General features: G+C 37.1%; 1 protein-coding gene across 1 annotated transcript in view; it reads left to right on the plus strand.

Moving 5' to 3' along the window:
- Nucleotides 1-2,169: 2,169 nt before the first annotated feature.
- Nucleotides 2,170-13,786, plus strand: part of LOC128857117 (zinc finger protein hangover) — a 41,207-nt gene continuing 29,590 nt past the window's right edge. The window contains exon 1 of the mRNA XM_054092693.1: nt 2,170-2,682. Coding sequence (XP_053948668.1) covers nt 2,536-2,682 — 147 coding nt within the window. The 5' untranslated portion in view covers nt 2,170-2,535. The remainder of the gene's footprint in view (nt 2,683-13,786) is intronic.

Genomic DNA, 13,786 nt, shown 5'->3' on the forward strand with positions numbered 1-13,786 from the left:
TTGCAAGTGGCAAAAACAGCTGAACGCAAAGTAGATATACACAATAATTAAAATTTGCGAATTGGGTCAAAATTGGAAATTTAAATAAAAAACGGTGATTAAAATGGAGAATGCAAGTAAATATATGTGCCAAAACATGTGTCCCTTTTCACACAGCTCGTTGTTACATTTGTTTTTTCCCCCCCTTTAAAGTGGCGCTTTTTCCTACTTTTGCTCCCTTAAGTCTCTTACTTTAGAGATGAAGAACTTTGTTGGCGCATCTAACCACACATTTTTGGTTTCCGCGCTTTCATAGCGACCACCTATCAGTGACGGTAAATGGTTTTTTGAAAAATCCCTACACTGCCCAAACAAATTCCCTACTTTTCCCTTCGCTTATAACAAATTTTCCCTTCGAAATTCCCTACATTTTTTTCTCCTATGTTTACACTATAATGAGGCAATTGCAACGTCAAAATTGTTTGCTTAAGATTTTTTAAAAATTCCGTACAGAGCTTATGCAGTGCAATCAGTTCTTATTGGAATTAGATCCAGCAGCTTAACCACAAGCCGCTCACTTTCCTCGTCGAAAAATTTCACCATGAGACACATATGCTTATTGAGTCCGATGTCTGTGCTCTCTTCGATATTACGGAAAATTTGTTTGCTTTTAATTTTTTAACTAAATTGTCTTTTTCCTCTTTTGCCAATTCATTTTTTATTATGCTGGTGCACTTCTTTCTTCCGAGCTCAGAGTTTTTTATTATTTCAGAATCGGGCACGATTTCTTTTAAAAGTGGGATTAAATGGTTCACCACTTGCAGCGCAACATTATGCTCAGCGAAGTACATGCTAAGTCTTATTTCTAAATTTCTGGAACCATTTGGTTTACTGGTTTTTTCTAAAAAAAGCTGTTTATTATAGATGTCTTTTTAATTGCCTTCATATTTTTTGGTGCATTTTTGTTCCGGCGTGCTTCTGTAAATCAGACTTGCCACAGCTTAAAACTTTGTCGCACGTAGTGCATTTCCATTTGAATGGATCGTTAGCCACAGCTTCAAACTAGCCACTAAAATTGTCGTCGTCAAGCCACTTATTATTGAACTATTGTTTCCGATACTGAGATTGTTTTTCCTGGTATTCCTCCGAAGAGTCAGTCGAAGAGGAGGAGCTCATTTCTGTAAAATATATGTATTTTAAATATAAAAAAAGCTAAAACTTAAATAATTGCAAACTTACTTCAAAAGTGAAAAGCACCAGAAAACGTGGGACAAATAACAATTTTCGCGCAAAGAAAAAATCCTGCTAGCGTTAACGAAGAAAAAAAGGCAATGTTGCCGTATTAACGCTTTTAAAAGTATGCTGCCATAAGGAAAAGAAGTCTGGCATGAAATCGTACTGCGGATTTTTATTTTAAATGAACTTTTTTAATTTTGCCCCGCTATTTTAAAATTTTTTCCGTCCTTCTTGAAAATTCCCTACATTTACAGAATTTAAAAAAATTTGTCCTTTTCCCTACATCCACATTTTTCGACAAAAATCCCAACATTAGGCTCTCAGAAATTTGGGTCGGCAAATAGGTTCATACTTACGAAATGCTCTTGGTGAACAAGTGATGCTAAACTCGTTATTTTGCATTTAATTCGTTTTTTTTTTTTTGTTTGGGCAATTTAATACGTGGTAGCTATCAACTGTCCGTAAAACTTGCAAATAGTCACTGGTTTTGCGTTCATGTACTTTTCTTGATATTTTTCTTTCTGAGAGCGAATTCACCGAAATTAAATTACTGGTAAGTTAGTAGATCATTTTTACAGACCTATTCTATTAGTATCGGTCGATAACTTTATCAAAAAACTTTGGAAGCATCAAGTTCATCATCATAAGCGCATATAAAATTGAGAGTTTATTGCTTTAAAAAAGTTTTAAGCCCAAAAGAAACACAACTATTCAATGAAATCAATATTTCAGTTCATTCACAATAGCATAAACAAATGTCTGCTCATTAATTTGCATTGCCAGCTACATCAGCTGAACGTTGAATTAACAAAACAACGGCGAAAGGTTGCTAGTTTGCTTGTTTTTCTCGCTAGAGTTCAGGTAACTGGCGATTTTTTTTCCCACGAGATGTCGTCATACACGTTTTTTCCCTTTTCCTTTCCACTATTCGTGCTGAAAATTCCCGGTGAAGAAAAAAATGAAGTAACTTCATTTCAGTTTCGCAGAAAATCCCGTCGTGTTGAGACATACAATTTTAATACAGTTCGAGAAGATATGATAAAAACAAAGAAGTCGGGCGAGAAGTGGAAAAATAAGGAGAAAAGCAAATAATTACAAAAAGAACATTTGTAAAAAAGTGAAATTAAGTGTAAAAAACGGAAAGTGAACTAGAAACTTGATAATTTTTGGAATAGGAATTTCCAAACCAATTAAAAAACTGCACTTCTTCTGTCTGTCTATATAGAGAGTTGGCGGCTGCTCGGCAGTAGTGTTACGCTACAGTGTGAAATTTCTGGGAGGGAAGAGCGGCGTCAGATTTGACGGAGTCGTCGTTACAAAATGTCGGACGGTAGCCCAGTGCGTGCGCGACAAAATTGCTGTCGCCTCTGCTTAGCTCCGGGCAGTGAATGCATATCCATATTGAACAGCTATGCAGCGGATAAGGAACCGTTGGCTACTAAAATACAGAACTGCGTCAGCATCAAGGTGAGTACATAATATCTATCTATACGTACTAAACTGAGCAGAAAATAATGTGACCCAATCAATCATTTATCAAGTTGACGACTGGGTCGCACCCAGGAGCATATTTGTCTATCTATATATGTATGGTGGCATAGATTTTTCGCCAATAAGATATGTATACATAAAATTAGGATAGGAAGTTTCCTGAGTACTAATAAAATGTCCAAAGTTGCATTGGAATTAGTTGAACTAAAATGATGTTGAGGTTAGGATGAGCGTCAGCCAACGATAATGATTGCGACTGATTGTGCAAGTTTTGCGTCCGTGCTCCCACATGTCATGCCACGCCATGCGGAATTGCCAAGTCACCATATTGGTTAATGGCGTTTGTTGGTTAGTTGCTGGTGTGGCGTTGCCAGCCCGTGAGCTCTGAGCAAGCAATCAATGATGGTGCTGTCTGGCCTGCTGTGTGTGCGCGCGCTCTCTTCCGCTGCCGCTCAGCGCCTCCTCGATTGTGACATGACTTGGCTGGTATAATATGGCTGGCGTATTATAACATTGTGGCGTTGTGTGGAATCGATTCCAATTCGGATCCGGATTCACAGCGCTCACATCGTTATCGCACTCGCGTTGACTCACAATGACTCGTGGTTGGTAAGTTGGCTGGTTACTTGGTTGTTGTTGATTGTGTAGATGAGTGGTTGAGTGGCTGAATGGTGGTTCACTGTGTGTGGATGTAGTGCTGACTGTAGAGCTCCGCGTGGTTTGTGATTCTGAGGCGTAGTCGGTCGGTCGGTTGCTACGACAGCAGCTGGCTGTAGCTGCAGTGTGTGCTGCTTTTTCGAGGCAGTCGTCAGCATTAGCTTCGCTAGATTCGTCGACACGCTGACTCGTCGATTGCTGGCATTGTTAATTGTGCAAAGAATAAAGTTCGTCCACCATTTGTTCAACGAAAGACGGATGGATGAGCAGCTGCATAATGAAATCGCTTGCTTTTGTTCATATATTCCTTGTCGCGATACCTTTTTAGAGACACACAAAGACCTATTACATCTGATCTGATGGTTTTCGTTTTGTGTCACTTTTGAAGTGGCGTACTCTTTGCTAAAATGGATAAGTGATAACGTTTGCTCAGGTGGTTGGCGGCATATGGGTGACTTGAGTTTGATATAATTTCTTAGCAAATGTAAAAATGGAGGCGTATCGCTTCCATGTCACCTTGAACGCACAATTTGTTTGGGGAATATTTGGCGGCGTCGAAATGTGTCCAGCGTTTTTCTATAGAAGCATTGACAACAACAAAGCCGGTAACAGCTATGTATGCACAACAGTGACGATTACGAAGCAGGAGGCAACAAAATAGAAACAACGAATATGTGTGCAGAGCATAAATGGAAACCAAATGAGTTTTAGTAAAATTGCATACATAAAGCAGAAATAAATTCAGGAAGCCGCTGAAGCGTCTGTTACTTCCTGTCAAGGCGCTCGGCAAATCGTGGAGTTCGCTATTTCGGAAATTAAGGAATCTATACCCAGATAATTCTTCACGAGAACTAGGCTACGTACCTGCTGCAGTCATTGCGGGCAGCCTGGAACGCCACGATTGACATTAAGTAATTCAACGGTAGTCTGGCGACCAACAGACATTGGTTACTTCGCCGTCTCTTTCTGGCCTGCACCCGGCGCGTATCATCGGACTTAGCAGTGCGTTGTATACATCGTTGCCATTTTCTTCGCTGCTGTACTGTGCTGGGAATTGGCGGCGGCACCCTTGATTTCATTGAATACATGGAAAACATAGTGGCTTCGTTGTTGTCGGTACTTTGTACTCGTAGCCGTTATCGTCATTGCTGTCTATCGATTTGCTCACCATCGTTGACCGATTCCAAAAGAGGAAATGCTGGCTTTTTATACAGGCTAATGCGGCTGGCACACCAGTTTGCTTTTCACATGAATTGATGTTGATAAGCTGAGTAATTTGAGAGCTCATACAAAGTAAAGTAGGTTGTTATTTGGCCGCAGCTGTTGTTCGTGCTGCGCTACTTTGGATTCAATAAAAAAATATTGACTACGTATAAGCACAGCGCTGGGAGTAGTTACAGTGCTGAAAACTACAGCACTAGCAACATCGCACATTTGGAGTAACCAAGCAGTTTCACCTTGAGAGTTGCATAACATGTTTGAGCAGCTGCTACTAGCTGCTACGCTTTCCATAGCATGGCGAAGTTTGGTCTTTTGAGGAAGCGATTTTGAGGTTATGTGCTCAGGTTGTGGTGCTTTTTGGAATACACGTATATTTTTTTTGCTTGTACGTTGGGGAATGGAATGTATTCTGGATATGTAGCCAGAGTTTCGCGCTTACGTTGTTTTTATTAAACATTTTTGTTGGTGCTGATGCGTTGTCTCTGCATGATAAATGAGTCAGGCAGGGCGGGCAATCTTTTTGTTCTCATTTTGTTGGGGAATTTAAAGTAAAATGTCTACGTGTAAATAGGAATAGGAATTAGGAAAATAGGAATAGTAAATAGGAATTTCAATAAAATATCATTTGTGTGGCTGGAAAACTAAAATGCCGGAAAACTAAAAAAGGCGCACATTTAATTTTCACTGTCAAATGTTCATACTTAAACTTGAATGCCGCAAATTAAAAGTGTGGGTTGTCGTTGGTGTAATTCAAATTTCAATTTGACGCAAAGTAAAATTTTTAATTTAATTAAGTTTGGTGGAGATGTTAGGGGTTTGGGGTTCCTAAATAGCGAGTGAAAAAAATGCAAACCTTCCAATTCGAAACGAAAATAATAATTCATTGCAACTGACAGGTATATTGGGTTGCCAAACGGCTGCAAATGTAAACAAAATACGAATGCAAGTGAAGTGTTGCAGTTCAGCGCCCAAAGCGAATTGCGTTCGCCTAATCTATCATCATTCTTCAGCGCCTTAAACACATACATTCGACGTATTAATTTATGGGGAATTTATTTTTCGATACGGTTATACGCATTCTAAAAGCAGTTATACGCCAAAAATAATGCGGGTTTATAAACATTCTTCAAAATTCAATAGAACCTGCATTCGAACCAAGGTTGATAGATACCAGGTTTGCTCTTTAAGTATGGTGAAATACAATTTTTTTGAGGGGAACTTTGGATACTACGTCAGTTGTTTTGTGACGACGAATGACGTCGGCATATCTGTCAAATTCGCTCAGAGTCGAATAACGGTCTGCTAGGTGGTACACCTCTAAAAATCTTTTCACCATGATACGAACTTTGTTCTTTTTATGTGTCTGACAGCAAATACACAACTTTAACAACAAATTAATTAAAAAAATTAAGCTTCGCTCCAGAGAGCGCCATTTTTTTCCCATCCCTTTTTTAAAGACGTGTGTTTTAGGCGAGCGGCAATTAAAAATTGTATTTTTAGCATATTTCGGTGAGAAGCTCTAAATCATTATTAATTTGATTTAAACAATGTTTTCTACGATATAACAAACTAGCAAACCCCGCCCGCTTCGCTGGGCACACTAAAATATAATAGATATGGTTTAGAACAGAAAAGATATGGTTTTCATATTATTTATTTCTTTATTCTTTATTCAAGCGCTTTGGCATAAACAATATTTTTTGCTTTTCTATTTGTTTTTGAGTAAATATATAATGCTGTTGGCTTCCCAACACGTGAACAGCCAACGTATAGTTGACCATGGGTGAATACTGGTTCTTCTAAATTCATCCCGCATATTTCTAAAGTTTGCCCTTGTGATTTATTGATAGTTATTGCAAATTCTAAACGAATGGGCAGTTGCAAACGCTTGAATTCAAATGGCAATTCAGGTGGAATCATTGGAATTCTCGGTATTAGAACGTCTTCATTCTTGAATTTGCCAATTAAAATAGTTTCTTCGATAACATTATTCATCAATCGTTTGACTACAAGTCTAGTTCCGTTACATAGCAGCTTTGTTCAAATTGATGTCCCTTGATCGATTTGATCTGGACCGTGCCATTCGTTGCCGATTTGCTTCATTTTCTTCTTGACGTTCTTCTGATGTCGCGTTATTCCGAGCATTTCTCATGCGCCTGTTATTATTTGTCGAGCGACTAATATGAATACGCGATTGTCTTGGCATTTGTACTGTAATAAACATTATTGTAATTATGGTATTCTGAAACTTTGTGGATTATATTTTTTGTTTTTTTATTTTTTTTTTTATCATTTGATTCACTCATGGTGCAACGTAGTTTATCGCATATGAACCGAAAAAATAAATCCACTAAATTTGATGAAAACTTACATTAATTAATTCCAATTCACCACGTGAAAATTCCTAAATGTATAAGAAAAATATAAGCACGTGAGCGATTGTCAATTAAAAAAATAATAAATTCCTTTTTTCTTTTTGACGATTGTTTCTTAGTTATTCATTTGCGTTGATTTGAAATTAAAAAAAAATGTTCTTTTTTCATGATCATCAAGTGTTAACAATGTGTGTAAGTTTGGTTTAATTCGGCGCAAAGACACGGCGGGTCCACGTTTTGGCATATATTTCGAGACCCTAGTCATCAATAGGTATGAAAATTACCCCGTATTAAAGCACTTATCGACAGCTTTCATTTGATGCCCATATTGTACATACACAACCAAAGGTTACCCGGCTCCACGTTTTGCCATATATTTCGAGACTCTAGTCATCAATAGGTATGAAAATTACCCCGTATTAAAGCACTTATCGACAGCTTTCATTTGATGCCCATATTGTACATACACAACCAAAGGTTACCCGGCTCCACGTTTTGACCTATATCTGAGACCCCAGTCACGGAGCGGCATGAAAAATACTCTGTACTAAAGCATTCACCAACAGCTTCAATTTGATATCCATATTGTACAAACACATTCTAGGCTCCCCGTTTTGGTCTCTATCTCGAGACCCTAGTCACGGAGCGGCATGAAAAATACTCTGTACTAAAGCATTCACTAACAGCTTCCATCTGATATCCATACTGTACAAACACATTCTAGGCTCCCCGTTTTGATCTCTATCTCGAGACCCTAGTCACGGAGCGGCATGAAAAATACTCTGAACTAAAGCATTCACCAACAGCTTCCATCTGATATCCATATTGTACAAACACATTCTAGGCTCCACGTTTTGGTCTCTATCTCGAGACCCTAGGCACGGAGCGGCATGAAAAATACTCTGTACTAAAGCATTCACCAACAGCTTCCATTTGATATCCATATTGTACAAACACATTCTAGGCTCCACGTTTTGGTCTCTATCTCGAGACCCTAGTGACGGAGCGGCATCAAAAATACTCTGTACTAAAGCATTCACCAACAGCTTCAATTTGATATCCATATTGTACAAACACATTCTAGGGTCCACGCGTTGGTCTCTATCTCGAGACCCTAGTCACGGAAAGGCATGAAAAATACTCTGAACTAAAGCATTCACCAACAGCTTCCATCTGATACCCATATTGTACATACACATCCGAAGGTTAGCCGGGTCCACGTTTTGACCTATATCTCGAGCCCTATCCACCAATAGGCATCCAAACTATACGTAAACCATCTTCAATACCTACTTAACAATGTGTGTAAGTTTGGTTTAATTCGGTGCAAAGACACGGCCGGTTAGCGAACACACACAAAAAGTTGACTTTATTTTATATATAAGATGTAACTTTTTACAATTGAATTGCTTGCTTCAATATTATCTATTGTTGACAGAAGATATCAGCATCAAGAGTTTATCGAGCCAATTTTTGTTTTTGTTTTTTGTGGCTTACATCGTGAATAATGACGCAATTTTTTTATATTAGAAAAAGGTTAAATATTTTCAATAATATTCAAAACCAAAAAAGTTTTTATCAAAGCGACTTTGGTTTTATTATAAAGTAAGCGCCGAATTTAAAGCCATGTGCACACACATGTCTATGTAGGTCGGCAATTTGTTCTCGAACATTTTAGTCTACCCAATATGCCCCAATATCTTATCAATAACGTAAAAAAATCGTTGACAAATAAACCTTATCAAGCTCGCATTTTCAAAGCATTTCTCGTTAATTGACAGTTTGCTTCATTATGTATTACAGCATGCGCGAAAAAATGGGTAGAAATAGTAGCGAAACTTCCAATTGCTGAAAGAAAAATTATTTTTAACCTCACTTCTGATGGAAAATCACTTTCAGAAATTGGAAAATTTGTTATTGATAGCTGCTATAGTGTGAGAAGTATTTTAAAATGATTTAAAGGCAAAAGAAAATTTGGAAAACCGCAAGAGATCGGGCCGAACAACAAATTTGATGGAAAAAGAGGAGCGCTACTTAATAAAAATTGTAAAAAAATCACCAAGGGCTTCTTCATCTGGAATTGCAGCCGAGCTTAAGAAAGTTTTGACACCGAGCTGACCCCCGAACAGTGCAAAATACTTTGAGAAGAGCTGGATATAGCGCAAGAGTTCCGAGGAAGAAACCATACATAAGCTAAATAAACCAGCAGAAAAAAGTTTATTTGGCAAAATCATATATCCATAAAAATACTGATTTCTAGAATTTGATGAAAGCCAATTTAATATATATCGAAGTAATGGCTGTATTCTCGTACGGCGAAAACTAAATACGGAGTTGGAAAAAATACCATGATAGCAAGGGTGAAGCGCGGTGGGGTTTTGGTATGGGGATGTATGGCGGCATCCGGCGTGGGGAACTTGTATTCATCGATAGAGTTATGAACAAGATGGCATACTTAAATGATTTTAAGCAAAAATTAAAACGCAGTTGGTCAGTCGTCGAAATATTATTTCCAACAGGACAATGATCCGAAACATGCAGCTCATATTGTTAAAAACTGGACCTTGTACAATACTCCTCATACTATAAACAACAATCCTCAGACATGAAACGCATCGAGCATTGAGCATGGGATATGCTGGAAAAACCCATACGAAACCATCATATTTCAAACAAAGAACAACTGAAAGCAGTAATGGCGAAAATTGGATCAAATATTACCCAAAAACTGGTATCCTCAATGCCAAATAGACAAAATGTAATTATAATAAGGAAAGGATTATCTACACTTTACTTAATATTACCATTAGAAACAAATACCAAATTATTTATCTTTGTGGCAACAATTTTTTTTGGCTAAAAATTATGTTACAAGTCTAAGATTTTCGTTTTTTTTTTTCGTAATTAAATGCTTTTGATTTTGTTTGCATATGTGAAGTAATTTTATGACATTTAAAATATTTAGGTAGTACTGTGCCCATACTTTTTTCGGTGAGTGTATATGTATAGTTGGCGCTTACACCCTTTTTAGGAGATTCGCCGATCTTCTGCTCCAATTTGATGTTGTTACGAGCTGGTTTTTTATGAGGAGCTTTTTCATGGCAGAAATACACTCGTCAGTTTGTCATTGCCTGCCGAGGGGCGACCGCTATTAGAAAACACTTTTTCTATTACTTTGGTGTTCGCTGCACGAGGATTCGAACCTGCGCACTTCCGAAAAGTAGTCACGCACCAATTCATTCAGGTGCAGCGGCCGCCTGATATGTTGAAAGCTTATCATTAGCGAAACAATATTTTTCGATAAAAACTGAAGAGGTGAGAAAAATATTCATTGAGAAATTTGTATTTGAAAATTATTGGCGACCGAGAGAATGTTTCTCAATTGCACACATATAAAAGCTATAAAAAAATATAAAAGCAAAAAAAAAAAATATATAAAAGCTATAAAAAAATCAAGAATGATAGATTACAAGATTTGGCCATCAAAAGCAAAATTGTGAGAGTAACTTTGGCTGCTATGTAATAGGGGAATTGACAACGAAATTGGGCGCGCTCATTCTTGCTTTTTCCCCCATCAGTCCAATACGCATTCATTAAAGGTGGTGGCACTAGACCAACAACAATGTACGTTTGGCAAAGTATTGGAAAAGTAGAAAACAAAAAATGAATTCGCCTTGATTCATTCTGAGCTGACAGCCACATGGACACGGCGAAAGAAAAAAAATCAGTTGATTTGCCGATGCTACCTTTAATAGATGCATCTTGCATCTGTCGCTATTCATTTTATTCTTGATTTTTTCTTATATGAACAACACAATCTCAGTTTTTGTTTTACGTCTCCCTTTTACGGCAGCAAATTAGCTGAGTGCCCAATTTTTCACTACTTTTTCCAATAAATCTGGCCGATCATTAAACTTTTTTTACCGATTGGCAGCTGAATTGCCAACTATCAAACAACAAAATGTCTTTTACATTTGTACTACGTCTGCAAGCCTAAAAATTCAACTGAAGCCATCTATGAGTGAAGTCTGCTATTACTTAGTTGCCAACCCAATATAACAAAAACCTTATAAATCTAAGTTCTAGGGCTTGTACAAAATTCAAAAAAATTTAACAAATTAAAAAAAAAAAAAAATGTAAACCTTTTAATCAGAATCTTTACAAAGTTTCTGAGTATGTCTTTTCATATTCCATTGAATTTTTGTATAGTAAACTGTATCCTATCGAAATTTAAATTAATTGGACTTACCAGGGGTGCCACCGCAAAAGCATGCTTTCCTTCAAATTATCATTTAAATCAAGCTATCTCTTTATTTATCCATTCGAGTAAACAAAACAGTAGAGCCATCACCACAAGTTCATGGATAAAATCTCCGAAGTCGCTATTTTTCGTACGACCCTATACACATACGTACATATGTATTTGCCATTTGATATTTCGGAGAAATTGCAATTTAAGATTTTTTTAAATCAATAATTATTTCCTAGTATCAGGGAAGTTAATACCCACGAATGATAGTGTAAGAGATTGGCGCCTTCCGAATTCGCCGTGTCGTAAGAGTCCATGCATAAACAAACAAAAGGAAGGGGAATTAGTTGTTTATGAAAAAGAAGAATAGGCGAAAGCAATGGAAACAACCAAACACAAGAAATTAAACGCACACACCCCCACTTTCTTGCCACGGCGTCTTCCGCATACAAATGCAAATAGACTGCATTTGGAGGTTTTACATTAATTTGTGTTTTCACATTTTAACAAACGGCATTTCGTTTTTATTAGTTTCATTAGTTGAAATCTAACGAATCTTCATATTACCAAGCCATTCACTGAATTTTCACAAACAACTAATTTCTTCTACTTTGGTTTGCTTTGTTCGTTTTTTTTTGTATTGCGAATGGAGCTGACGTCAGGCCTGTTAAAATAGCGGAAAATAAAGTAACGGTTTTTTAAATGCGTCACCTTAGATACTCAATTCGCCTTAGTTAATACCCGTATTTGTTGCCTGAGGCCCATCTTTTACTGACAAACGTATCCAATAAGTAAATCAGCTGTACACTAATCCGCGTAACGACCGTCTGCCATTTTAAAATTTTAATCAGAATTAACTGCTATAACGGCTATAGAGGCTATAATGGTTTGATGTTAGCCTCACCTTTGCACCCGGTACAGCGTGACGAAAAATATTCATTGGGAAATAATTTTCTTCCCAAAACTTTCTCCACTATCCTGCAAGGGAATTCAGAAATGTTTTAATAAGTGATGTACATATGTACATGTACATGCATTAACTACTTCAATTTCTTATTTTTACCAACATATGTAGATAAGCACGTTTACTTTTGCAATGGCAGCCCTTCTACACCAATAAATTCCAGTTTTTGAGTGAGACACAATTTGACGGCGAGTTTTATAGGATTTTATTGTTTAATGAGCTGCTTAGCTTCCGTCATGATATTTTTTGGCTGTTTGACGCTGATGTTTATTACTGTGAGCGCTGAACCTTCGGCCAAGCGTTCATAAGTGCATTGAGATTTGGAGCTTACAATTGTTTGATGCGCACGCTACTACATTTTCCATCAAATCGCATCATTCAAGCGCTCGTTTGCAGGTTATAATACTGGAACAGCAACACTAAAACTACGCTTCACGCAGCTTGCGATGCCTCGGTTTCTGTCATACAACGTATCCGCTTGTTTCACATCACACTTCACTCCATGAGTTTCATACGCTTTCGCTGTTTGTTTGTATGGACTCGTTGTTGTTCTGCTGAGGCTCCGCCAGTTATTGAGGCACTCGTTTACTCTGCTGTGAGTGTGAGTGCTCTTTACTCAGATTCTCGGCTCTCTGTTCTGCTTTAAAGTTCCGTTAATATTCCAAAATCGTTTTCGAAATTTTTGTATTCAAATTTGTAGGTGGCTCATCAACTTCTGAACTCGATTGATAGGCTCGCTTGCTCTGCTGGCTGGCTGGACCGAGTACCACGTCAGCGTCTTCGTTAACTCACCCTTGAGAACGCCAGCAGTGACGTCGCCAACATTGTTAGCTATCTGGTACATTTTATCGTTGTATTCCACAAAAAATGCTTATGTGTTGTGTGTATCGCTGTGGTTATGTGGTTAGCGTGTGCTTTGGAACTTTGCACGGCTAGCAAATTAAAGCTCCGTTCACGTGGCTGTGGGATTGCGGATGAAAATACTTTGGACGCTGGCGTCAATCTTGGATTTAATTTGGAAATAAATATTTTGCAATATTTCACAAACTTGTGTTCAAACTTAGTAATAAAATAATGAAATGATTTCGGAATATCCAATAGTGTAATATCCACTATGATGACTTAAAAAAAGTAACATGACAAAGTATTGATTAGATAATGGAGTAACTTGCTACGAAAAATTAAATGTGTAAAATAGAACTTGCGCCTAAATTGATTCGCTATCTTGCCAAACATTGTGGAATGTACTTAAATAATGTTTTCATTCTTTCAATTAATTCCAATTAATCTCTACTATTAGTTTTATATCGTTAATATTGCTTTACTACCTTCCACAACTTTAACTTCTTCACTACTAACTGCAAATTTACTTTTAATTTTATTGTTAATTCTTTTATCTAGCAGGCTATTCTTAAGGTCAATCACTGTTGTGGTTGTATGATTCACTTAAATAAGAAAATAAAGAAATAAGACAAAAAACAAAAATAAATAAATAAAATAAAAATAAATAAATAAAATACAAAATAAATAAATATAAGAAAAAAAGACAAAAAAAAAAATAAAAGCACATAAATAAATAAATAAAAGAAAAAAAAAATAAAAAAATTATAAAAA

This window comes from Anastrepha ludens, chromosome 3, assembly GCF_028408465.1.
Source record: "Anastrepha ludens isolate Willacy chromosome 3, idAnaLude1.1, whole genome shotgun sequence".
In the NCBI taxonomy this organism is placed as follows: domain Eukaryota; kingdom Metazoa; phylum Arthropoda; class Insecta; order Diptera; family Tephritidae; genus Anastrepha; species Anastrepha ludens.